At 44.7% G+C, this 22,798-nt stretch overlaps 1 protein-coding gene across 8 annotated transcripts in view; it reads right to left on the bottom strand.

Moving 5' to 3' along the window:
• Positions 1-6,811: 6,811 nt before the first annotated feature.
• RNF111 (ring finger protein 111) overlaps positions 6,812-22,798 on the bottom strand; it is a 58,093-nt gene continuing 42,106 nt past the window's right edge. For 2 of the 8 annotated variants that reach the window (XM_077263850.1, XM_077263849.1), the window contains exons 11-14: positions 15,088-15,180; positions 11,486-11,581; positions 10,831-10,958; positions 6,812-8,006 (exon numbers count right to left, since the gene is read on the bottom strand). In XM_077263850.1, the coding sequence (XP_077119965.1) occupies positions 7,889-8,006; positions 10,831-10,958; positions 11,486-11,581; positions 15,088-15,180 (435 nt within the window). In that variant the 3' untranslated portion in view covers positions 6,812-7,888. The remainder of the gene's footprint in view (positions 8,007-10,830; positions 10,959-11,485; positions 11,582-15,087; positions 15,181-22,798) is intronic. The other 6 variants (XM_077263852.1, XM_077263851.1, XM_077263854.1 and 3 more) reach the window with 3 other exon arrangements.

Here is a 22,798-nt window from a genome sequence, read left to right as displayed (position 1 = left end):
GTTGTTGTCCAATTTGTCCTGAGTATGCTGGTACCCCATATGTGGGGGTAAACCACTGTTTGGGCGCATGGCAGAGCTCGGAAGGGAAGGAGTGCCATTTTGGAATGCAGACTTTGATAGAATTGTCTGCGGGCGTTATGTTGCGTTTGCAGACCCCTAATGTACCTAAACAGTAGAAACCCCCACAAGTGAGCAAATTTTGGAAACTAGACCCCCTAAGGAACTTATCTAGATATGTGGTGAGAACTTTGAAAGCTCAAGTGCTTCACAGAAATTTATAATGCAGAGTAGTGAAAATAATATATATTTTTTTCCAACAAAAAAGATTTTTAGCCCCCAAGTTTTTATTTTCACAAGGGTAACAGGAGAAATTGGACCCCAAAAGTTGTTGTCCAATTTATCCCGAGTACGCTGATGCCCCATATGTGGGGGTAAACCACTGTTTGGGCGCACGGCAGAGCTCAGAAGGGAGGGAGTACCATTTGACTTTTTTAGCGCAAAATTGGCTGTCGTGTTTGGAGACCCCCTGATGTACCTAAACAGTGGAAACCCCCCAATTCTAACTCCAACCCTAACCCCAACACAGCCCTAACCCTAATCTCAACCCGATCCATAATCCTAATCACAACCCTAACGATAATCACAACCCTAACCCCAAAACAGCCCTAATCTCAGCCCTAACCATAACCCTAATCAAAACCCTAAATCCAACACACCCCTAACCCTAATCCCAACCCTAACCCTAATCCCAACCCTAATCCCAAACGTAACACTAATCCCAACCCTAATCCAAACCCTAACCCTAATCCCAACTCTAACCCTAACTTTAGCCCCAACCCTAACTTTAGCCCCAACCCTAACCATAACTTTAGCCCCCGTCGTCACAAAAAAAGTTCAATGTAACCTTTTTTTTGTACGTCGCGTCCGCCATTTCCGCGGATGCGTGGCCGTAACTCTGCCCCCTCCTCCCCAGGACATAGACTGGGCAGCGGATGCGTTGAAAAACTGCATCCGCTGCCCACGTTGTGCACAATTTTCACAACGTGCGTCGGTACATCGGGCCGACGCATTGCGACCGCCCCGTACCGACGCAAGTGTGAAAGAAGCCTTAGGCTACTTTCAGACATAGCGCATTTTTGAGCGCTATTTTGCGGGCGCTTTTCAAAAATGCGCAATGTCATTTTCGTCTGCCGGCAAAGTGAATGAGAAATTCACTTTGCCGTTCAGACACACCGCAAAAAAACGCGGCGCTTTTGTCTGCAAACACGCCGGCGTAAAAAGAATTGACATGTCAATTCTTTACGCAGCGGCGTGTCTGCGTATCCCCCTAGGGCTCCATATTACCTTCCACACACAGCGCCTTTGTCCTGGGTGTCGGCGTCTTTGTACGGAGGGGTTGACACCCAGGACCGGACGTGACGTCGGACAGGAAGAGGGAAGCCCCCGCCCCCCAGTGAAGCAGCATGGAGTCCTTCTGTGTGTGTGTGTGTGCGTGTGTGTGTGTCCCCATGCGACGCTAGTGCCACCATTGTGCTAAGTCGCCGTATGGGACTACTACTCCCATCCGGTATTAGGATGGGAGAGTTGTCCCTGTGTCCGGCGACTTAGCACAATTGTAAAGTTACACAAAACACCTACACACAATACACATACATGACACACAGTACATACAACATATAACACAGAGTATATACTCACCAACAGCACACTTGTAGGCGAAGCCCTCGATCCTCCAGGAAAAAATCCAAAAATAATAAACCAAATTCATACTCCCTGTCCGCAGAATCCATAAAACGAGTGTCCCACGCCGATCGGCTGCCAGGAGCGAAGCTCCTAGCAGTGTATCGCGTACTGTTCCGGAGTTCAATGACTCCGGCGTCTCGGTTAACAGCAGTACAGCTGCGTTGAACTTTCCCACGCAGCACTGCCGTTAAGCGAGAGTGCCGGGGTCAATGACCGCCGGTAAACTCGCTCGCGCATGCGCAGTGACACACCGACAGGAACTATGGCTCCTGTCAGTGTGTTGCTGCAGCCGTGGAGAGCAGACATATCTCTGGATGTGTCTGTTCTCCATGGAAAATCTTGATACGTGGCACTTAAATATGTGGCAATTAAATACGTGACACGTGGCACTTATACGTGATACGTGTCACTTAAATACGTGGCACTGAAATACGTGATACGTGGCACTTTGATACGTGGCACTGAAATATGTGGCACGTGGCACTTTGATACGTGGCACTTTGATACGTGGCACGTGGCACTTTGATACGTGGCACGTGGCACTTTGATACGTGGCACGTGGCACTTTGATACGTGGCACTGAAATATGTGGCACGTGGCACTTTGATACGTGGCACGTGTCTCTTAAATACGTGGCACGTGGCACTTTGATACGTGGCACGTGGCACTGAAATATGTGGCACGTGGCACTTTGATACGTGGCACGTGGCACTTTGATACGTGGCACTTTGATACGTGGCACTTTGATACGTGGCACTGAAATATGTGGCACGTGGCACTTTGATACGTGGCACGTGTCACTTAAATACGTGGCACGTGGCACTGAAATATGTGGGGCACGTTGCACAAAAAAGTTACATGTAGTTTTTTTTTGTGTCGACGGTCCGCCGAAGCACGACGCATCCGTCGCACGACGGATGCGACATGTGGCAATCCGTCGCAATGCGTCGCTAATGCAAGCCAATGGAGAAAAAACGCATCCTGCAAGCACTTTTGCAGGATGCGTTTTTTCTCCAACGACGCATTGCGACGGAAGCCAAAAAACGCTAGTGTGAAAGTAGCCTAACCCTAACCCTAAATTTAGCCCCAACCCTAACCCTAACTCTAACCCTAACCCTAACTCTAACCCTAACCCTAATTTTAGCCCCAACTTGTCTTCTCCTGCCGGCCGGCAGATGGCAGCAGATGGCGGGCGCACTGCGCATGCGCCCGCCATGATGAAAAAGCCGGCTGGCAGGAGAAGACAGAAGAGGACCCAGGGACCCCGGGTGAGTATGATAGGGTCCCCGAATCCCCCTATTTCTCTGTCCTCTGATGTGCGATCACATCAGAGGACAGAGAAATAACTGATCGCTTTTTTTTTTTTTTTTTCTTTGCGGTCGCCGGTAAACTGTTAATTACCGGCGATCGCAAAGCAGGGGTCGGTGCAAATCGACCCCGATCATGTTCTTTGGGGTCTCGGCTACCCCCGGCAGCCGAGACCCCAAAGAACATCCGGGTGCCGGGCGGCGGGCGCACTGCGCGTGCGCCCGCCATTTTTTCCCGGAAAAAAGATGGCGGCGCCCATGGGGAGACACGAGGAGCACCGGGGGAGGTAGGTAAGTATTGGGGGGCTATTGGGGGCCATCGGGGACCACATTTCTCTGTCCTCCGATGTGCGATCACATTGGAGGACAGAGAAATTAAACGGCAAATCGCTTTTTTTTTTTTTTGTTGCGACCGCCGGTAAACGGTTAATTACCGGCGATCGCAACTCGGGGGTCGGTAAAAACCCCCCGAATCATGTTCTCTGGGGTCTCGGCTACCCTCGGCAACCGAGACCCCAGAGAAAATCCGACTCTGGGGGGCGCTATTCACTTTTTCCACAGCGCCGTTAATTAACGGCGCTGTGGTTTAAGTACCCTTAGCGGCCGCCATTAAAAGGCGTATCGGCGGTCGTTAAGGGGTTAATTCTAAAACTCTGGGCAAAACTGTCAATGAAAAAGACCTGGGTGTATGGGTGGATGACAAACTCATTCAGTGGCCAGTGTCAGGCAGCTGCTACAAAGGCAAATAAAATAATGGGATGCATTAAAAGAGGCATAGATGCTCATGAGGAGAACATAATTTTACCTCTATACAAGTCACTAGTGCGACCACACTTAGAATACTGTGCACAGTTCTGGTCTCCGGTGTATAAGAAAGACATAGCTGAACTGGAGCGGGTGCAGAGAAGAGCGACCAAGGTTATTAGAGGACTGGGGGGTCTGCAATACCAAGATAGGTTATTACACTTGGGGCTATTTAGTTTGGAAAAACGAAGGCTAAGGGGTGATCTTATGTTAATGTATAAATATATGAGGGGACAGTACAAAGACCTTTCTGATGATCTTTTTAATCATAGACCGGTGACAGGGACAAGGGGGCATCCTCTACGTCTGGAGAAAAGAAGGTTTTAGCATAATAACAGACGCGGATTCTTTACTGTAAGAGCAGTGAGACTATGGAACTCTCTGCCGTATGATGTTGTAATGAGTGATTCATTACTAAAATTTAAGAGGGGACTGGATGCCTTTCTGGAAAAGAATAATGTTACAGGGTATATACACTAGATTCCTTGTTAGGGCGTTGATCCAGGGAACTAGTCTGATTGCCGTATGTGGGGTTGGGAAGGAATTTTTTACCCCATGGTGGAGCTTACTCTTACCACATGGGTTTTTTTTGCCTTCCCCTGGATCAACATGTTAGGGCATGTTAGGTTAGGCTATGGGTTGAACTAGATGGACTTAAAGTCTTCCTTCAACCTTAATAACTATGTAACTATGTGCAGAGCAGTACTGTTACTACCGTCACCACTCTTCAGAGTCGCTGGGTCTCGCCAGGTCTGGGCTAGTAGTGGGGGTGTCTGATAGACACCTCTCCATTACTTACACCAGGGATTGATAGTATCTGACATTACACAGCTGACATCAACCCTAAAAATCATTACACATACCAGAATTAAATGCTTTGGCGGCTGGGAAAAGCAGTAGAGTTAGCGCTATTCCCAGGCGCCGGGTGCCAACTACAATTGTCATCATCCTTGCCTGGTCTCCCTGCAAAGCATTTCTGCTGTATTTACATGCGCTGATCTCAGGCCGCTAAACGAGTGTGATCCACAATACTGAAGTCGTTCGCTTGTTTCACGGCCTCTTTACACCAACTGAGAAAGAATGAAGGGAACAGAACAATCACAATTAGATCAATCTGTCCCCATACAGTATCATGTTATCTGCAGCACAACTACAATTTACACCGGCGATGTGCTGCCGAGAACAAGGATTTCTGTTCCCACAAACAATCCAATCACTCGATGAATAGGCAACATTTTGCTTTAGTATAATACACCCCATAGTCCTCCATATATTATAATGTGCACCTCAGTCCTCCATATAGTATAATACACTCCTCAGTCCTCCATATATAAAAATACATTTCTTAGTCCTCCATATAGTGTAATACACTCCTCACAGTGCTCCATATAGTATAATGCACCGCCATAGTGATCCATGTAGTACAATTCACTTCCCATAGTATAATGCACCCCATAGTTCTTCATATAATATATTCACCTTAGTCCTCGCTACAGTATAATGCAGCCCACATATAGTATAATGGTGCCACCCCACAGAATATATTGTAGCCCCGAGTATAATGTAACCCCCCAGAGAATATAATGTAGCATCTCCATAGAATACAATGCAGCTCTCTCCATAGAATATAATGTAGCCCCCTCAAAGTATGATGCAATCACCCCTCAAAGAATATAATAAATTTAATACATAAGAGTAGGATGCAATCATCCCTCATAGAATGTAATACAATCCCCCCATAGAATGTAATACAGCCCCCCCAATAGCCCCACAATTCAGTTATCACTCATTGATATATTAAAAAAACCCAAAAACATACAATCCTCACCTCTTCTCGTGCCCCGCACTGCTCCTGGCTCCAGTCTCAGCAGCCACAGTCTGCCCAGACACAGCAGGTACGCGATGATATGACGTCATCGCGCACCCGCAGTGTCAGAGGCAGAGCGGGGAATGATGGGAAAGGGAGCGTCAGCAGATGCTCTCTCCTCCATCATTGCATTCAACTGTACTGGCATCATAGATGCCGATACAGTTGAATGCGGCGGCGCTGGTGGGGGGGGTGAGTCGGCGCTGGCGCTGCTGACAGCGTGCACGGATCGAGCGGCCCACTACTGGCACCGGCCCTTCTGGCATTTGTCAGAAGTGTCCGATGGCCAGTCCGGCCCTGCCAGTGCAGTAATGTTATAACTTCTTAAGATACATATACAGGGGCATCGTGTCCTACAGTCCCTCCCTGGCATAGATACACGCTACATCATATTCACAGTTGATCATGGATTTCGTCATACTCCGCACTACCTGCACTTTATGGATCTATTGAGCATTTCTCTCTATGCCTGATTATCCTTTATGAGGTCATGATTTCTATGCAGCTATATTATATACACAGATGTCAGCCTATACTTTGATGCAGTGGGTTTCATTATGGTGCAAGTGTAGACTCTGAAAAACTGTAAATACTGAATTTTTTGGCATTCCCCCCCAATTTATGTAGTTATTTTAGGCTGTGTAAGTGATTTTTTTTTTTTTTTTTTTAAAGAGATAAATGTTGCTATGTGAAGTTTTTAAAGTTGTGTAGTAGCACCTCTTTACAGTTACTATTTTATGGAGGATGACCTTCTGTAGTACACTGTGTTCTGGAACAACCCTGAATCAGATCCTCTGCATAGAATGTTATTTACAGCTTGGAGCTGCTATTTTGGACATTAATATGGAGGGACCTGTAGTATGTGTTTTATCTGCATATTTCATTTCCGCCAACATATGCATTTTGTTGCAGATTTTACCCTATTCATCACAAAGGGTATATACAAGATATAAATCAGCATGGCAGATTTGAAAAACTGAACTGCACATCAGTTATTTATTTTTTCTTTTAACACAATTCTCGATTTCTTAAAAATATATATATTCTCCTCCCCCCTTCTGTGTATTGTAAATAAGAAATAAAGACACAATCCGCTTTCATTTAGCTAAGTTTATTAAACCAAAAACTCTACGCAAGAGTTTTTGGGGACCTTGAAAAAGTTCTCTGGATGCATGGACACCTGCCATATAACAGCTGCTATTAAGACTATACATTTAAATGTTAGAATTGTTGGAGACGTCTTACCCATATTAGTAAGAACATGTACCTGACTACTTGCTATTGGACAATTTGTTAGAGCGATTTCACAGAAGCAAAAGAAAATCACATCCATAAAAGAAATAAATAGGTGAACAGCAGTCTAAATTCCTTAATATCGACACTTAAATATATTTGCATTGTGCTGAAAAGTGATTTAAACACACCTTTGCGGAAAACTGAACAAAATGGGTGGCAAATATTTATCCTACGTTATTTCTCAAAGCAGTGTGATTTCAGCATTAAACAATGTCGTCATCTCAATTAGCACTTTGTTTTGTTTTTATACAGCAGCCCAAAAATAAGGAATGTTTTCATACATTATCTCCTTTTTGACAACTAGAACTTTCATACATACAAACTAAATATGAACAAAAGTCGATCAAATTAAGGACTTCACCGTTAGTAATGAGTGAAATCCATTTAGCCTGGGACTATGTGGAAACCACACGCCCGCACAGACTCAATTCTACCGACTAGAGCAGCTAGATCTTGCCTGCAAGTTTAAGGGGTCACAAAGCCCATAAATGTGCAAAGAAATGCAATATGAGAAACCATGCAAAATACAAAGAAAACAAACTGTAGAACAACTAAATAATGAAATAGAAAGACAAACACACAAAAAAAATTGCTGTATAAATACATTTCTGCTCCCCTGCTTTGTAAGCAAAGGCCCCAAATATGATCTGTATACAAATGGTAGTCTATAGCATTAGTTGTATACCGAGGCAGAGCCGACACCAGATTTAATGCTTCCATGTCTGTGCATTTATGCCATGCCATCTTTTTTGTTTATTTTTTATAACAGGAAATCTTTATTCTGGATTTCAACATAGGTCATGCCATCTTTGGTTGGCTGCAGTACCAAAAGGAGTGAATGGGCACATTATTTACGGATTTTAAAAAAATGTCAACTATCGGTAGAAAGTTGAGCTTCAATGTCCACTCTACATATGGGGCACTTTTTATTTGTGATCAGCCACTGGTCCACACACACTTGATGGAAGAGATGCATACACGGAAGGCGCCTGGGTGGAGAGAGAAACAGAAGATTAGTACAAATCTACAAACTGCCTGATAACACGGGCAATCCCCACATGTACGGTGTCTAACAGCTGCAAAACATGTAGCCGCGGGGAATCGGACATTTCCCTCCTCGATACTCGGTGCATAACCGCGCACCCTAGGCAAACTCGAGTGACGAGCGCTTGTGCTCATCACTACTTTTAAAAACATTGTGTACTAGTCATACAGCCATTATCCGTTCACATGGTTGAGGCACCCAGGCGACCCATCACCCGTCAAAGCTGCGACTGCAACTGAGCACCCACTAAATACAGTGAAATAACCTATTAGTCAAAGAAGAAGGAAACATCCAGCTCAACGAGATAGTGAAAAAACGTGTCGTTCCTTTATTCACTTCAATAATATATGTGGAGGATAAAAACATCAGCAACAACAGGAATAAAAACAGTATCAACGCGTTTCTGGTGACAGAGCACCCTTAGTCATGACTAAGGGTGCTCTGTCACCAGAAACGCGTTGATACTGTTTTTATTCCTGTTGTTGCTGATGTTTTTATCCTCCACATATATTATTGAAGTGAATAAAGGAACGACACGTTTTTTCACTATCTCGTTGAGATGGATGTTTCCTTCTTCTTTGATTCTTCTACGCCCTGACACAGCGGTTCCGTGCTCCGAGTATCCAGAGATGTCAACTATGGTGAGCTGGACTTTGCTTTGCTCTATTATAAATAACCTATTAGTATATGATAATCGGCTATTTTGCTCATATCATAGCAGCTTCTATATCAATAGGAAGGTTGTCATATCATTGGACTCTTAAGTAGAAACAACCATCTTTAGCCATCTATATGGGCATGCAGGTCACAGAAAATGGAATAAAACGATAACTTGATATCTGTGATCCGATGTCTTATTCCAGAGAAATCCACATTTTTCTTAATACATAAGCTAAGATATAGAAATCCAATATAGATCTCCCTTAGAATCTTTTTCTAGAGGCAACATTAAAGGAAAGTCATGACATGTCTTACACTGGCAATGCCACCTGACAGTCTGCTCTCCTGAGTTACATGTCTCACACTGGTAACGCGCCCTTTCAATGAAACTACCCTCTAGAGGCAGATTGTTAGGGACATCCATGTCCAGACCATAGATAATTGTCATTTACATACTAAGATAATTTCAAGGGAACCTGTCACCCCCAAAATCGAAGGTGAGCTAAGCCCACCGGCATCAGGGGCTTATCTACAGCATTCTGTAATGCTGTAGATAAGCCCCCGATGTATCCTGAAAGATGAGAAAAAGAGGTTAGATTATACTCACCCAGGGGCGGTCCAGCTGCAGTCCGGTCCAGGGTCTATCTTCCTACGATGACGTCCTCTTCTTGTCTTCACGCTGCGGCTCTGGCACAGGCGTACTTTGTCTGCCCTGTTGAGGGCAGAGCAAAGTACTGCAGTGCGCAGGCGCCGGGCCTCTCCGACCTTTCCTGGCACCTGCGCACTGCAGTACTTTGCTCTGCCCTCAACAGGGCAGACAAAGTACGCCTGTGCCAGAGCCGCAGCGTGAAGCCAAGAAGAGGACGTCATCGTAAGAAGATAGGAGGCCCCGGAAAGGACCGCGACGCCCATCGTACCGGACCACGACGCCCATCGGATCAGACTGGAGCGGGACCGCCCCTGGGTGAGTATAATCTAACCTCTTTTTCTCATCTTTCAGGATACATTGGGGCTTATCTACAGCATTACAGAATGCTGTAGATAAGCCCACCGGCATCAGGGGCTTAGCTCATCTTCGATTTTGGAGGTGACAGGTTCCCTTTAAGATCAACAAAATGAGCAAATACCCTGCAGTAAATCAATCGCAATAGCCAACCCACCACATCAAGGCAACCCTATTCGGCACGGTGCTAACCTCTAGTATTAAAACCTTACCATAAATCAAATGATGTGAATGAATAAGGGTCGAGCAGGACAGAGACCCGACTAACGGACACCCAGCCATGGGGAGCTATATAAACGTAATGTCCAGCTCACAGAAAAGGGAGGCCAGGCAGTGTGAACATGCGCCTACACGTTGTATGTATACCAACTTATTCCAGAGAAATACAAAATTTTCTTAATATACTCCAGTTCATCTTTGGGTTTTTATAAGGCCGGATGAACACGATCCAAAGTAGCAGCGCACGTTCGCTGCGTCCAAGGTGCTGCTATCTATTGAACGTAGGTAAATCCGTATGTGTTCACTGAACCGTGCAGATTTACCACGTCCAATACATTCAATGGGTGAAATTTCTCTTGCGGAGAGTAGCGTCTCCACAAGAGAAATTAACGTGCTGCCGTGTCCGTGAGTGATCCGCAGGCGTCTCTGAACGCATAGTGGGCATGAGATTTCTTGAGATCCCATCCACTGTCGTAACATCTGGACGCTGCACAAGTACACAGCGTCCAACCCGCAGCGTTTACTGTGTGCGCCTACCCTTAGACCTAGGATTGCAGATATCAAAGGTATCAGTTTATTCAATCATCTATGACCTGCATGCCCATGAAGAGGTCTCAGAAGGGTTGATTCTACTGAGAGATTCCCAGCTAAGCAAAAGAGGAGCCGCAGCTGCAGTCAGGTAAAATGCAATTGTTCGGTCACGGAATATAGACCTGGCTGCTGGACCGGGGTCCTGAGAATCACTCCTCCCACATATAATACCGACTATGGGAGAAATACAACTAGATGAAATTATATTTTGACATTTGCAAATAAGCATTTTACAGAAAGTTTGTTCTGTGTATGATTTATAACTTCTCAGTACAGAATTCAGCTGGTACATTACCTGACATCTTCACCTTCCTCTAATATAGAAAGGCAGATGGTACACTTCTCTTCAGTGTCCTCCTCAGTGGCTTCCTCCCCATCTTGTTTGCCATGCAGTTTCCTCTGTGAGAACCAATCAGTGGATACCTTATTAGAGATGAAATTATTGGCAAGCTTTATAAAGACCAGTTTTAGGAAGACATTTACGACAACACAAACATTTAACTTTACTATTACATTTAGCAGTAAATCCGGATTTCATTTCATCCGGGGCCACGTTGCAAGTATACATCTGGATGTGTACATTACAGGGGTTGGGCCCTTCCAGTTTATGTATTCTCCGGCCTCCCTGGAGGGACCTTTATTATGGTTCCACCAACCTGACATCATATTGTACCCACGTGACAAAAAAAGTGATCAGTAAGAGTGGGGAGGCAACTGTGCACAATGCTAATATCTGGATTTTGGCATCTGAAAGATGCCCACTCTGCCATTAGTAGCTTTTACCAGAGCACGACTTCTAGAAAATAGGGATAAGGCTGTCCACACTGGACTAGGAAAGATATGTATCTTGGTACCGTATTAGCCACACTGGACTAGGCATTGTAACGGTTTATCAAACAATATACACGTTTCAAACAATGTTGGAGAAAGTTTGTATTTTCACGTCTCACCTTCTTATATTTGTGTGGGTATGTGCATCGCTCTATGGTCCCTTGTGAAGCGCCACGATTTACATTTCCAAGCCTTTCCTCCAGATGAATAAGCTCCTGCAGGAGGAAAATCATAGTCATCAATGGAAATAAATATTGCTAGTAACTGACAGACTGTTGGGGCCTATGCTTAAAGGGGTGTCAGGGTACAACGTATTGACGACTTATTTAATTTGGGCCTTCAATATCAGATCAGTGGGAGTCTGACATGGCAAACCCGATCAGCTGTTGCTTACTCCGATTCAAAGGAATGGGAGCCGTTCCCGACAGTTACACTGCCCTGCAATTCAGGTGCTAACATCCGGCAGACCCCAAAGCAAATAACAGCTGATCTATGGGAGTCCGACACCTGGCAACCCCAACGATCTGAGAATCATGATCTCTCTTAAGGATGGGTCATAAATAGATTACGCCTGGACAACCCCTTTAAAAATGTTCCCTCATGCCAATATAAAATTAGTTTAAAGCCATTCCACAAGGTATTACTTCATTACAGGTTTTAAATTCTGTGTGCTGAACAGACTTGAACGCACTATAAAAATAAAGGAAGCATGGGTTGCAGAATAAAAATAAAAAAAAGCAAACAAAACCCCCCCCCCCAAACCTCGGCATGGGTTTGCAGGAATATGGCAGTTGCCACTTTGAAGACCTAGCAATAGTGATGAGCAAATTTGCTCGGATAAGGCGTTATCGGGGCATGCTCGTGTGCTAACCAAGTGTCTTTGGCGTGCTCGAAAAACATGTTCAAGTCCCTGTAGCTGCATGTCTCCTGGCTGTTTGACAGCCCCAACATATCCAGGAATTGTAGTTAGGCAATCGCTGCATGTGTTGCGACTGTCGAACACATGTTGAATATATTACTCGGGCATGCTAAAAAAAAAAACCCAAAACACTCCATTAGCACACGAGCATGCTAGGATAACCCCTTATCCGAGAACGTTCCCTCTTCACTACCTAGCAATGCTCGGCCTCTTCATGGGCTAAGATCAAAAGAATGGCATAGTGTTATATAGAGGCACATACAGAATCACACTCCACTCTACAGAGTGACATTCAGTTGTTTCAAGAAACTATGGAACTAAAAGGTCATTGAAACAAGATGATCTTACAGAAAAACGTTGAAATGGCAACAAAGAACCTAATGGGAGTAATTAAAGTAACAGAAGTAAAAAAAAAACAAACTAACTTCACAGCGTTTTTATAATAAAGTGTTGCAGTCTTTAAAAGTAGTTGTTTCACGTTCAATCTTCAGGAGCACACTGCTCCCCTGCCTCCCGAGGATTAGCGTACTCCTGAAGATTGACAGTTCAGGCAGGCGGCACGGCTGGGCCACTGGTCCGAGCCGAGAGGCAGCTTCGCCTCATCAGGATGGGAGAAGTGCAGGGACACCGAAGCAGGCCAAATCCAGCCACGCGCCTTGCCTAGGAAACCTGACACCTCTGAGGTGGCCTGTATCCTTGGTAACAAGCTGTAATATCTTTAAGAAGGTGAGAATTTTAATTTTTTTCAAGAGGTAAAATTTTAAAGCCGCTTGTTTTTACACTCCAGAAGAGTTTCTCATTTTACAGTCTACGGTGACATTTGAATGCATTACAGAAAAGATTAATAAAAAGATTTAAAAGAATTCTGGTGTTGCCTATAGCAGCCAGTCACAGAGCAGCTTTTCTTTTAGACAGTTGCATATATCCCCTCCAATATTCTTCACCTCTTGATCAATAAGTAAAGCTTGGTGGCCAACAATCTCATGTCAGGGAACATGCATGTTACATTTAAGTGGCAGATCCTTTTGTTCTCAGGAGAACAGCAGTCTCCGTACTTGTCTGGTAGCAGCTTATACCCCTCTTCCGTTTGTTCAGACAAGCATAGATTCATTTTCAAAGTGTTCATATGTTATTAGTGGATGGGAAGGAATGACTGATTAGACTAAAGATCCACCAAACACGTTCAATACTTGTTGGCCAAGTGTTATTTTACTATGCTGCACAAACCAAGATAAGCAGCTCCCCAACTGCAACAAGTGGATAGTAGACAAGCGACAGCGTGGAGAGGACAGGACTGGAAAGGTTACTGCCCAACCCCGCTTACAGGCTAGGATGACTGTCCGCTGTACAGAAGGTACCAGGCATATTCATAAAGCAACGCCCCAGAATAGCACACGCTATACTGCAATCATTTTATAGTCCTTTACTTTGTATTAAAGATCTTACGTGATAGCAATACTTGTCAAATTTAGCAGCTAATATTGTATGTATAATGCAGTTTTGGTATGTTTTTGAGATAAGTGTACAATTCTGAAGACCCTGGTTCAGTGGCCAGGTCAGTATTCGGTGGGCCCTGCACGGGACCCTGTGTACCCCCCTCCTAAATGATGCCAGCCGCAGTTACACTTGCATACACGTCCTAGCGAGATATCATTGCGGCGTGAGGCACACAATGTCCTGCAAGGCCGGCTAATGAACAAAAGAAGAGGGTCATCAATGCAGTCAGGTAGAAGGTGGTTCACGGGGTTCTCGCCCAGCGGCCATGGACACATACATGGCTGCTGGGCCAGAGTCCAGCGAATTTATCAGCTCATCTCTACTAGTCGTAGGCTAGGAACATGTGCTATGTGTGGACTCATTATGTTTTGGGTAGGGATCCCTGTATTTTTGTTTCAGCCCAACACCCGTACAATCGTTCTCTTTTGCTCACACTTTAGTTACTGAATACAGAGGATACACAATGACCAAAGCTGCAATATGCAGGAAAATGGCATCAATTCATATATAAACTACATACTAGACATAGATTATAGTTGGCTTAGCTACAAATCATGCTAGAAGTAAGCTTTAGCCTTACAGGGTGCACGAAAACAAGAAATCATGTGGATCATCAATGTGCATATAAAGTATACTGAACGTCACAGTAGAATACGGCTGCTTTCACACTAGCGTCGGTACGGGCCCGTCACAGTGTGTCGGGCCGACGTATCGACGCATGCTGTGAAATAAATGCCCGACGTGGGCAGCGGAAGCAGTCTTACGATGCTTCCGCTGCCCCATTGCAAGGTCCGGGGAGGAGGGGGCGGAGTCTAGGAAAATGGCAAACTCGACGCACAAAAAACACTTTACATGAAACTTTTTTGTGCCCACGGTCCGCCAAAACACGACGGTTGCGACGTGTGGCAAAACATCGCAATGCGTCGGTAATGTAAGTCTATGGAGAAAACACGCATCCTGCAGACAACTTTGCAGGATGCGTTTTTTCTCCTGAACGACGCATTGCGACGTATTGCAAACGACGCTAGTGTGAAAGTAGCCTAACTCCGGCAAGGAATTAAACGCCACTTTCATTTCTAACGGCTCACGCCAAGATGCTCACTAAAGACATCTGCAGCAAACCTACTAATTGGCCTTGTATTTGGGGAACACATTAACACTCTGCATCTGATGGCGGGGAGGGGGAGGAATATTTTATTGTGTATCCTGTTTAAAGACACCAAGAACACAGCAACCTCATGGAAATATTCCATAGATGTGTTGCTCAAAAACATGACAGCAAAAAGCTAACATTCAGTTACAAACCTCAAAATTGCCCCTGAAAGGAACTCTGAATGACCTTCCATCCAATCCAGATGAAATGTAGCGGATGTGAGGGTAGCCCGCCATGTCTGGAACCTATTCAAATAGCAGATGTAAGTTAAACTTTAACACAACTGCTTGGAAATGATCGCATTGATCTATTTGCTGTTAGAGGGCTTTATAGTGAGCACCCATCTGGCACCAAATAGCTCAAATAAAAAAAAGAAAAGTATATAAAACACATAACTATAGTGAAGGACCAGAAACTGGTTTAGCTCTTTCAAATCGCAGGAGAAAATGGTGGTATGCTTTATGAGACTCCGTACATTACACTACAAAAGAGGCCAAAACACAGTGTGGATGCATCATGGGCCTCAGACATGATGGTTATTTATTTCTCTTTTTAAAGAAGACCACTTTTGTGACATAACACAACAAACAAACATGGGGCAACAGACAGACAGCTGACTTGGCGCCCCAAAACACAAAGCTCTACTACAGTCTTTAATGGTTTTATTATGTATAAAAAAAGGTAACCGAACCCTTCAAAATGTGCAACATCAAAGACCTGACAAGACCAATTCAAGTCATGCTGCAATTATTGACATTTTATTCCAGTAAAGGGGTTGTTGGGTGAAAAAACAAACAAAAAACACCACATTACCCACCCACAAGATAAGTGGAATCTTATAGGTCCATGCAGGTTTCAGTAGTCAAACCCCACCAATTGCCAGAACAAAGCTCCTTTATTCCCATTACAAAGATGTCGCGGGGCGCATGCTCCACTGCCACTATTCATTTTCTATGGGTATCTGCCAGAAAGTGACAAGAGCAAAGTCCGCCCTATAGAGAATGAATGGCGTGGTGGTCAAGCATACAACCTACTGCCCCTTCTAATAGATAAAAGTGCCCCAGATTAGGCGACGGGGTTCTACCAGTTGGACCTTATTGATTACATATCCAGACATGCACTAATCAGGAATAATAAGACAAGAGTAGTAGGGCGCTACGAGATACCTACTGTAATGTGTGCAGTTAAAAAAAAATTAAAAAAAAATGATAAAGGTGTCTGAAAACTGCAACATCAGCATTCACAATCTAATCAACCAACCCTTTGGTTTTCTAATCTTTGACATTTTGATGGACTGACAAAGGTCATTAAGAATACAATATACAGAAGAAACCCAGTAATGGAAATACAAGCGTAGGCAATAAATGAAGCACATCCTCAGGAGCTACAACACATGGAAAAGCTCCCGCGTTGTGAACTGGAAGGAGAGTAGGAATCAGATGCAGAGTGTCAATTCCTAACTGCTTAGTTGTCATTGAAAGTAAAAAAGGTCACTAAGAAGCTGGAAAAATACAATATCAATATATTCTAAGGAACTAAAGATTCATGCCGCTTCAGGTTATACTTTACAAAAAAGGCCCTCGTACTAACATCCATATCCTGTACATAGTGCAGAGAGCTACTTTACAGTAGCCGCCTGGCTCTGATGATACCACAGTGATGTTCTGTATGAAAACAGTGGTTGTCGTCAAGGACTATGAGGCTTTAAAGCTGCAGGCGCTTTGCAGATTTCTTTAGAATTAGTTTAAACAAATTGCTTATAACAGGCCCCTATTGTAAAAATTGTGAAACATAGAAGTATAGATAACATAACAATTAATATGTAATATTCTGTGTATACTGTATATTGACAGAAAGCTGCTAATCAGTGCTGGGGGAATGGTAGGACCAGGAAGCACGAGACAACTAGTCCTGTAGTAAGTAAATCCTGCTGAAAAACCTCAGATTTTATTAAAAACCGCAAAATACAACCCAGTAACATCTCTTGAATCAGACTCTACATCATGCTGAACACTTATGTAGAGCAAAAAGAAGAAGTCCTCCAAACATAGTAATGCATAAAAAATACATTTCATTAAAACAAACTTAAAAATGTTAAAAGGAAGTGTTTTGGAGATGAATACAGACCATACAGAAAAAAAAGACATACATCAGGAGATCTTCGGTATGTATATTCCATTATTATTTTTTCTCTTATTTATTTTTTTGTACATTCCCATATATTTCTACATGTCTGCAATTCAGACACTGTCTGGGTTTCTTTCTTGTAATTATGCACTTATTATTTTTTGTTTTCTCGAATGTCTGCACATTATATTACATTTAAACACATTCTGCCACTAAGTTGCAGTCTATACGATGCAAAAAAAAATCTCCCATAGTACATAGCACTTCATCTTTTTAAGCACGTGCACTTTATCTAAATGGGTGTCTGCTTTGCACGTTTCCCCTTCTCATATGCACTTGCTCACTTTAAGGCCATGTTCACACGCTGCGGGTTCCTCTGCGGGTTAATCCCGCAGCGGAATTGAAAATCTGCAGGGCAAAACCGCTGTGGTTATCCCTCGAGATTTATCGCGGTTTGTTCCGCGGTTTCCGCTGCGGGATTACTGCTGTACTATTGATGCTGCATATGCAGCAATATGCAGCATCAATAGTAATGTAAAAAATAATAAAAATTGGCTATACTCACCCTCTGACGTCGCGATCTCCCCGGCGCTGCAAGCGGCTGTGCCGACAAGGACCTTCGTGACGTCACGGTCATGTGACCGCGGCGTCATCACGGTCATGTGACCGCGACGTCACCACAGGTCCTGTTCGGCACAGCAACTGAGACCGGACGCCGCGGGCAGCGCTGAGAGGTGAGTATAGCTTCATTTTTTATTTTAATTCTTTTTTTTACACTATTTTATGGTTCCCAGGGCCTGGAGGAGAGTCTCCTCTCCTCCACCCCGGGTACCACCCGCACATTATCCGCTTACTTCCCGCAACGTGGGCACAGCCCCATGCGGGAAGTAAGCGGTTCAATGCATTCCTATGGGTGCAGAATCGCAGCGATTCTGCACATGCTGCGGGTTGTAAACCGCTGCGTTTCTGCGCGGTTTTTCCCGCAGCATGTGCACTGCGGTTTGCGGTTTCCATAGGGTTTACATGTTAATGTAAACGCTATGGAAACTGCTGCGGACCCGCAGCATCAAAATCGCGGCGGTTCCGCGGTAAAAACCGCAGCGTGTGAACATGGCCTAATGAAATGGAATAAATTCTCTTTGGGAAAGAATTGTATGATCGTTCTTTTATGTTTTTACACACTATTCCTTTTTGGAATATATTATTTATTATATACGGTACATTATCCTCCTTCTCCTAGTCGCTGGAGACATCTCTCCCAACCCCGGCCCCCCCATGTTATAGCCAGTCAAACCTCCCAACTGCTACACCCAGAAACCCCTCTAACCTTATTAATATTCCCTGCATGCTTTCTGTCTCTTTCAATTGTGCCCTTTGGAATTCTCGCTCTGTGTGTAATAAACTCTCCTTCATTCAAGACTTTTTCCTTTCTAACTCTCTTAATCTCCTGGCTCTTACTGAAACCTGGATCCAGCAGTCAGACACCACCGCTGCTGCTGCTCTTTCATATGGTGGACTACACTTTTCTCATACCCCAAGATCAGACAACAGAGCAGGTGGAGGCGTTGGTCTGCTCCTTTCACCCAAATGTACCTTCCAAGTTATCCCCCAAGTACCCTCACTTTTATTCCCTTCCTTTGAGGTCCATGCTGTCAGACTCTACGTCCCCTTCTCCATGCGAGTGGCGGTGGTGTATCGTCCCCCCGGCCCCTCTCATCAGTTCCTGGATCACTTTGCCACCTGGCTTCCACACTTTCTCTCCTGTGACACCCCCACCCTTATCATGGGTGATTTTAACATCCCCATTGCTTCTCCCCTCTCCCCATCTGCTTCTCACCTTTTATCTCTAACCTCCTCTTTCGGCCTCTCGCAGCATACTAACTCTCCAACGCATGAAGATGGAAACTCCCTTGACTTGGTCTTCTCCCGGCTTTGCTCAGTGGATGATTTCACAAACTCCCCTCTCCCGCTCTGACCACAACATTCTTTCATTCTCTATCAAGAACTGCCATCCCGCTCAGGTCACCCCCACTTTCCACACTTATAGAAACATACAGGCCATTAACACCCAGAAACTTATGAAGAACTTGCAGTCCTCATTGGCCCCAATCTTCTCCATCTCATGTCCTGACTCTGCTCTGAAGCATTACAATGAAACCCTGCAAAGTGCCCTGGATGAAGCTGCACCTCCTATACATAGAACTACTCGGCACAGACGGCGACAACCGTGGCACACGCTGCTAACACGTTTCCTGTAGCGGTGCTCCAGGTGCGCCGAACGTCTGTGGAGAACATCTAATCTACCCGAAGATTTCATCCATTATAAGTTCATGCTAAATGCATACAACTCTGCCCTTCACCTCTCCAAACAAACCTATTTCAACACCCTCATCACCTCACTGTCAAATAACCCTAAACGTCTCTGACACTTTCCAGTCCTTCCTCAACCCAAGAGAGCAGGCCCCAACCACAGATCTCCGCGCTGACGATCTGGCCAATTACTTCAAAGAAAAAAAATTGACCACATTCGACAGGAAATCATCTCCCAATCTCTTCATACCATGCACGGTCCTCCCTCCCCCACTGCATCTAGTTCACTCTCTGATTTTGAACCAGTTACAGAAGAAGTAAGCAGGCTCCTTGCATCTTCCCGCCCGACCACTTGCACCAGTGACGCCATTCCGTCACATCTCCTCCAGTCCCTTTACCCGGCTGTCACCTCTCACCTAACAAAAATATTCAACCTTTCCCTCACTTACGGTATTTTTCCCTCCTCATTTAAGCATGCCATCATACATCCATTACTTAAAAACCATCCTTCGACCAAAATTGTGCCGCTAATTATAGACTTGTCTCTAATCTTCCCTTCATCTCTAAACTCCTCGAACGCCTGGTCCACTCCCGTCTTACCCGCTATCTCTCAGATAACTCTCTTCTCGACCCTCTTCAATCTGGCTTCCGCTCTTTACACTCTACTGAAACTGCCCTCCCTAAAGTGTGTAATGACCTACTAACAGCTAAATCTAATGGCCACTACTCCATGCTAATTCTCTTGGATCTCTCCGCAGCATTCGACACTGTGGATCATCAGCTCCTCCTCACTATGCTCCGCTCCATCGGCCTCAAGGACACCGTTCTCTCCTGGTTCTCCTTTTATCTCTCTGACCGATCTTTCACTGTATCTTTTGCTGGTTCCTCCTCCTCTCACCTTCCCCTTACTGTTGGGGTTCCTCAAGGATCAGTCCTAGGCCCCCTCCTCTTCTTTGTATACTGCCCCTATTGGACAAACAATCAGTAGATTTGGTTTCCAGTACCATCTCTATGCTGACGACACCCAATTATACACCTCTTCTCCTGTTATCACGCCGACTTTCTTAGAAAACACCAGTGATTGTCTTACCGCTGTCTCTAACATCATGTCGTCCCTCTATCTGAAACTGAACCTGTCAAAAACTGAACTCGTGTTCTCTCCCTCTACTAACCTACCTTTGCCTGACATTGCCATCTCAGTGTGTGGTTCCACCATTACTACAAAGCAACATGCCCGCTGCCTTGGGGTCATCCTTGATTCCGAGCTTTCATTCACCCCCCACATCCGATCACTGGCTCGCTCTTATCTGCATCTCAAAAACATTTCTAGAATTCGCCCTTTTCTTACTTTCGACTCTGCAAAAACTCTTACTGTCTCACTTATTCATTCTCGTCTGGACTATTGTAACTCTCTACTAATCGGCCTCCCTCTTACCAAACTCTCCCCGCTCCAATCTGTCCTGAATGCTGCTGTCAGGATCATATTCCTCACCAACCGTTACACCGATGCCTCTACCTTGTGCCAGTCATTACACTGGCTACCCATCCACTCCAGAATCCAGTACAAAACTACTACCCTCATCCACAAAGCACTCCATGGCTCAGCACCACCCTACATCTCCTCTCTGGTCTCAAGTCTACCACCCTACCCATGCCCTCCGCTCCGCTAATGACCTCAGGTTAGCATCCTCAATAATCAGAACCTCCCACTCCCATCTCCAAGACTTTACACGTGCTGCGCCGATTCTTTGGAATGCATTACCTAGGTTAATACGATTAATCCCCAATCCCCACAGTTTTAAGCGTGCCCTAAAAACTAATTTGTTCAGACTGGCCTACCGCCTCAATGCATTAACCTAACCATCCCTGTGTGGCCCATTCAAAAAAAAAAAAAAAAACACAATCAGGTTCCTCTCATCATGTTCTCATACACTTTATGCAGTTAATAGCACTCTATGTCTGTACTGCTACATACTTAGGCAGTTAACTAGTTCATGCAGCTTTACATGAACACCCGAGCCTTAGGCTAGGTTCAGATTGCGTTAGGGCAATCCGTATAGCGCTAAGCGCTAGCGGATTGCGCTAACGCAATGTCTTTTTAGTGGTCGCGTTAAACGTCCCCGCTAGCGCAGATGCCAGAGCGGGGAACGGACCTCGGGCACGCCGCGGACGCTGCAAGCAGCATCCGAGGCGTGCCACAAAAGAACGGCACATCGCTAGCGCTTGCCGAAAATGGCACGCGCTGGCAAGGCGCTTTAACATTGCTGACAATGGGAGCGCTAACGGACGCGTTGCACGGCGTTAATTTGACCGTGCAACGCTGTCCGTTAGCACTCACACAAAAATGAAATGAGAACCTAGCCTTACACTATGGCTGGTCCAAATAACTAAAGCAATTGTTACCATCCACCTCTCGTGTCTCCCCTTTTCCTCATAGTTTGTAAGCTTGTGAGCAGGGCCCTCATTCCTCCTGGTATCTGTTTTGAACTGTGATTTCTGTTATGCTGTAATGTCTATTATCTGTACAAGTCCCCTCTATAATTTGTAAAGCGCTGCGGAATATGTTGGCGCTATATAAATAAAAATTATATATATATATATATATATATATATATATATATATATATATATATATATATATTATATATTTTTTTTTTTTTAACCATATTTTTTTTTTCATTTTTTCATTATATTCTTTATTTTTTGGTACTTTTTTTGGTCTAAATTTAATCTCTTACCTTATGTGGTGCATGTGGGCCCACTTACACCACACTTTGGGTCTACACTTTAATAATTGCAAACAGATGATGCATCATTAACGCACATTTTTTTTTTTTTTTTTTTTTTTTAAATCTACCGTAAATCATGGTTAAATGCTGCCATGAATGGGTTAACATGACTCCTGATTTCTGATGAGACTCAGAGAGGCCAAGTGATGTGTTTAGGTTGATTTGCATGATGCTGCGATCAGGTCCTCACGGTTACATCCAGCTATAGCAACTACAGCTATGATGCTGCGGTCACGTGAGTTGCACTTTCAGACGAAACACCTCCTGTGGAGTCTCTGGCCGATTCCTCACTTGGGTCACACACTGGAAGGAACCCTTCCGGGCGACGCTGACCTGAGATTGAGTGTCCCTTCCGGTCACATGGAGATCACATTGCTCACATTCGACAGGTATGATGCTTTAGGAGATGGGTGTAAATAGGTGGCATGTTGGACTGGCTTTAAATGCACCCCCTTCTGAGGAAGTAACATCGAACTGCAGGTAAGGGGCACACTGGGACTTCTGACACTCTGGGCAACTATCCCTCTGGCTCCTCATTACATGCTTATGATTGAGAAGGATTTTTCTATTCTGCACCTTGAGCCATGGTATGCATTGTCTCTGGCTTCCCTCATTGGGCGTTTACTTATTTGTTTCA

Source organism: Ranitomeya variabilis, chromosome 5, assembly GCF_051348905.1.
Source record: "Ranitomeya variabilis isolate aRanVar5 chromosome 5, aRanVar5.hap1, whole genome shotgun sequence".
NCBI classification, from domain to species: domain Eukaryota; kingdom Metazoa; phylum Chordata; class Amphibia; order Anura; family Dendrobatidae; genus Ranitomeya; species Ranitomeya variabilis.
This window is presented reverse-complemented; position numbering and strand designations above follow the sequence as displayed.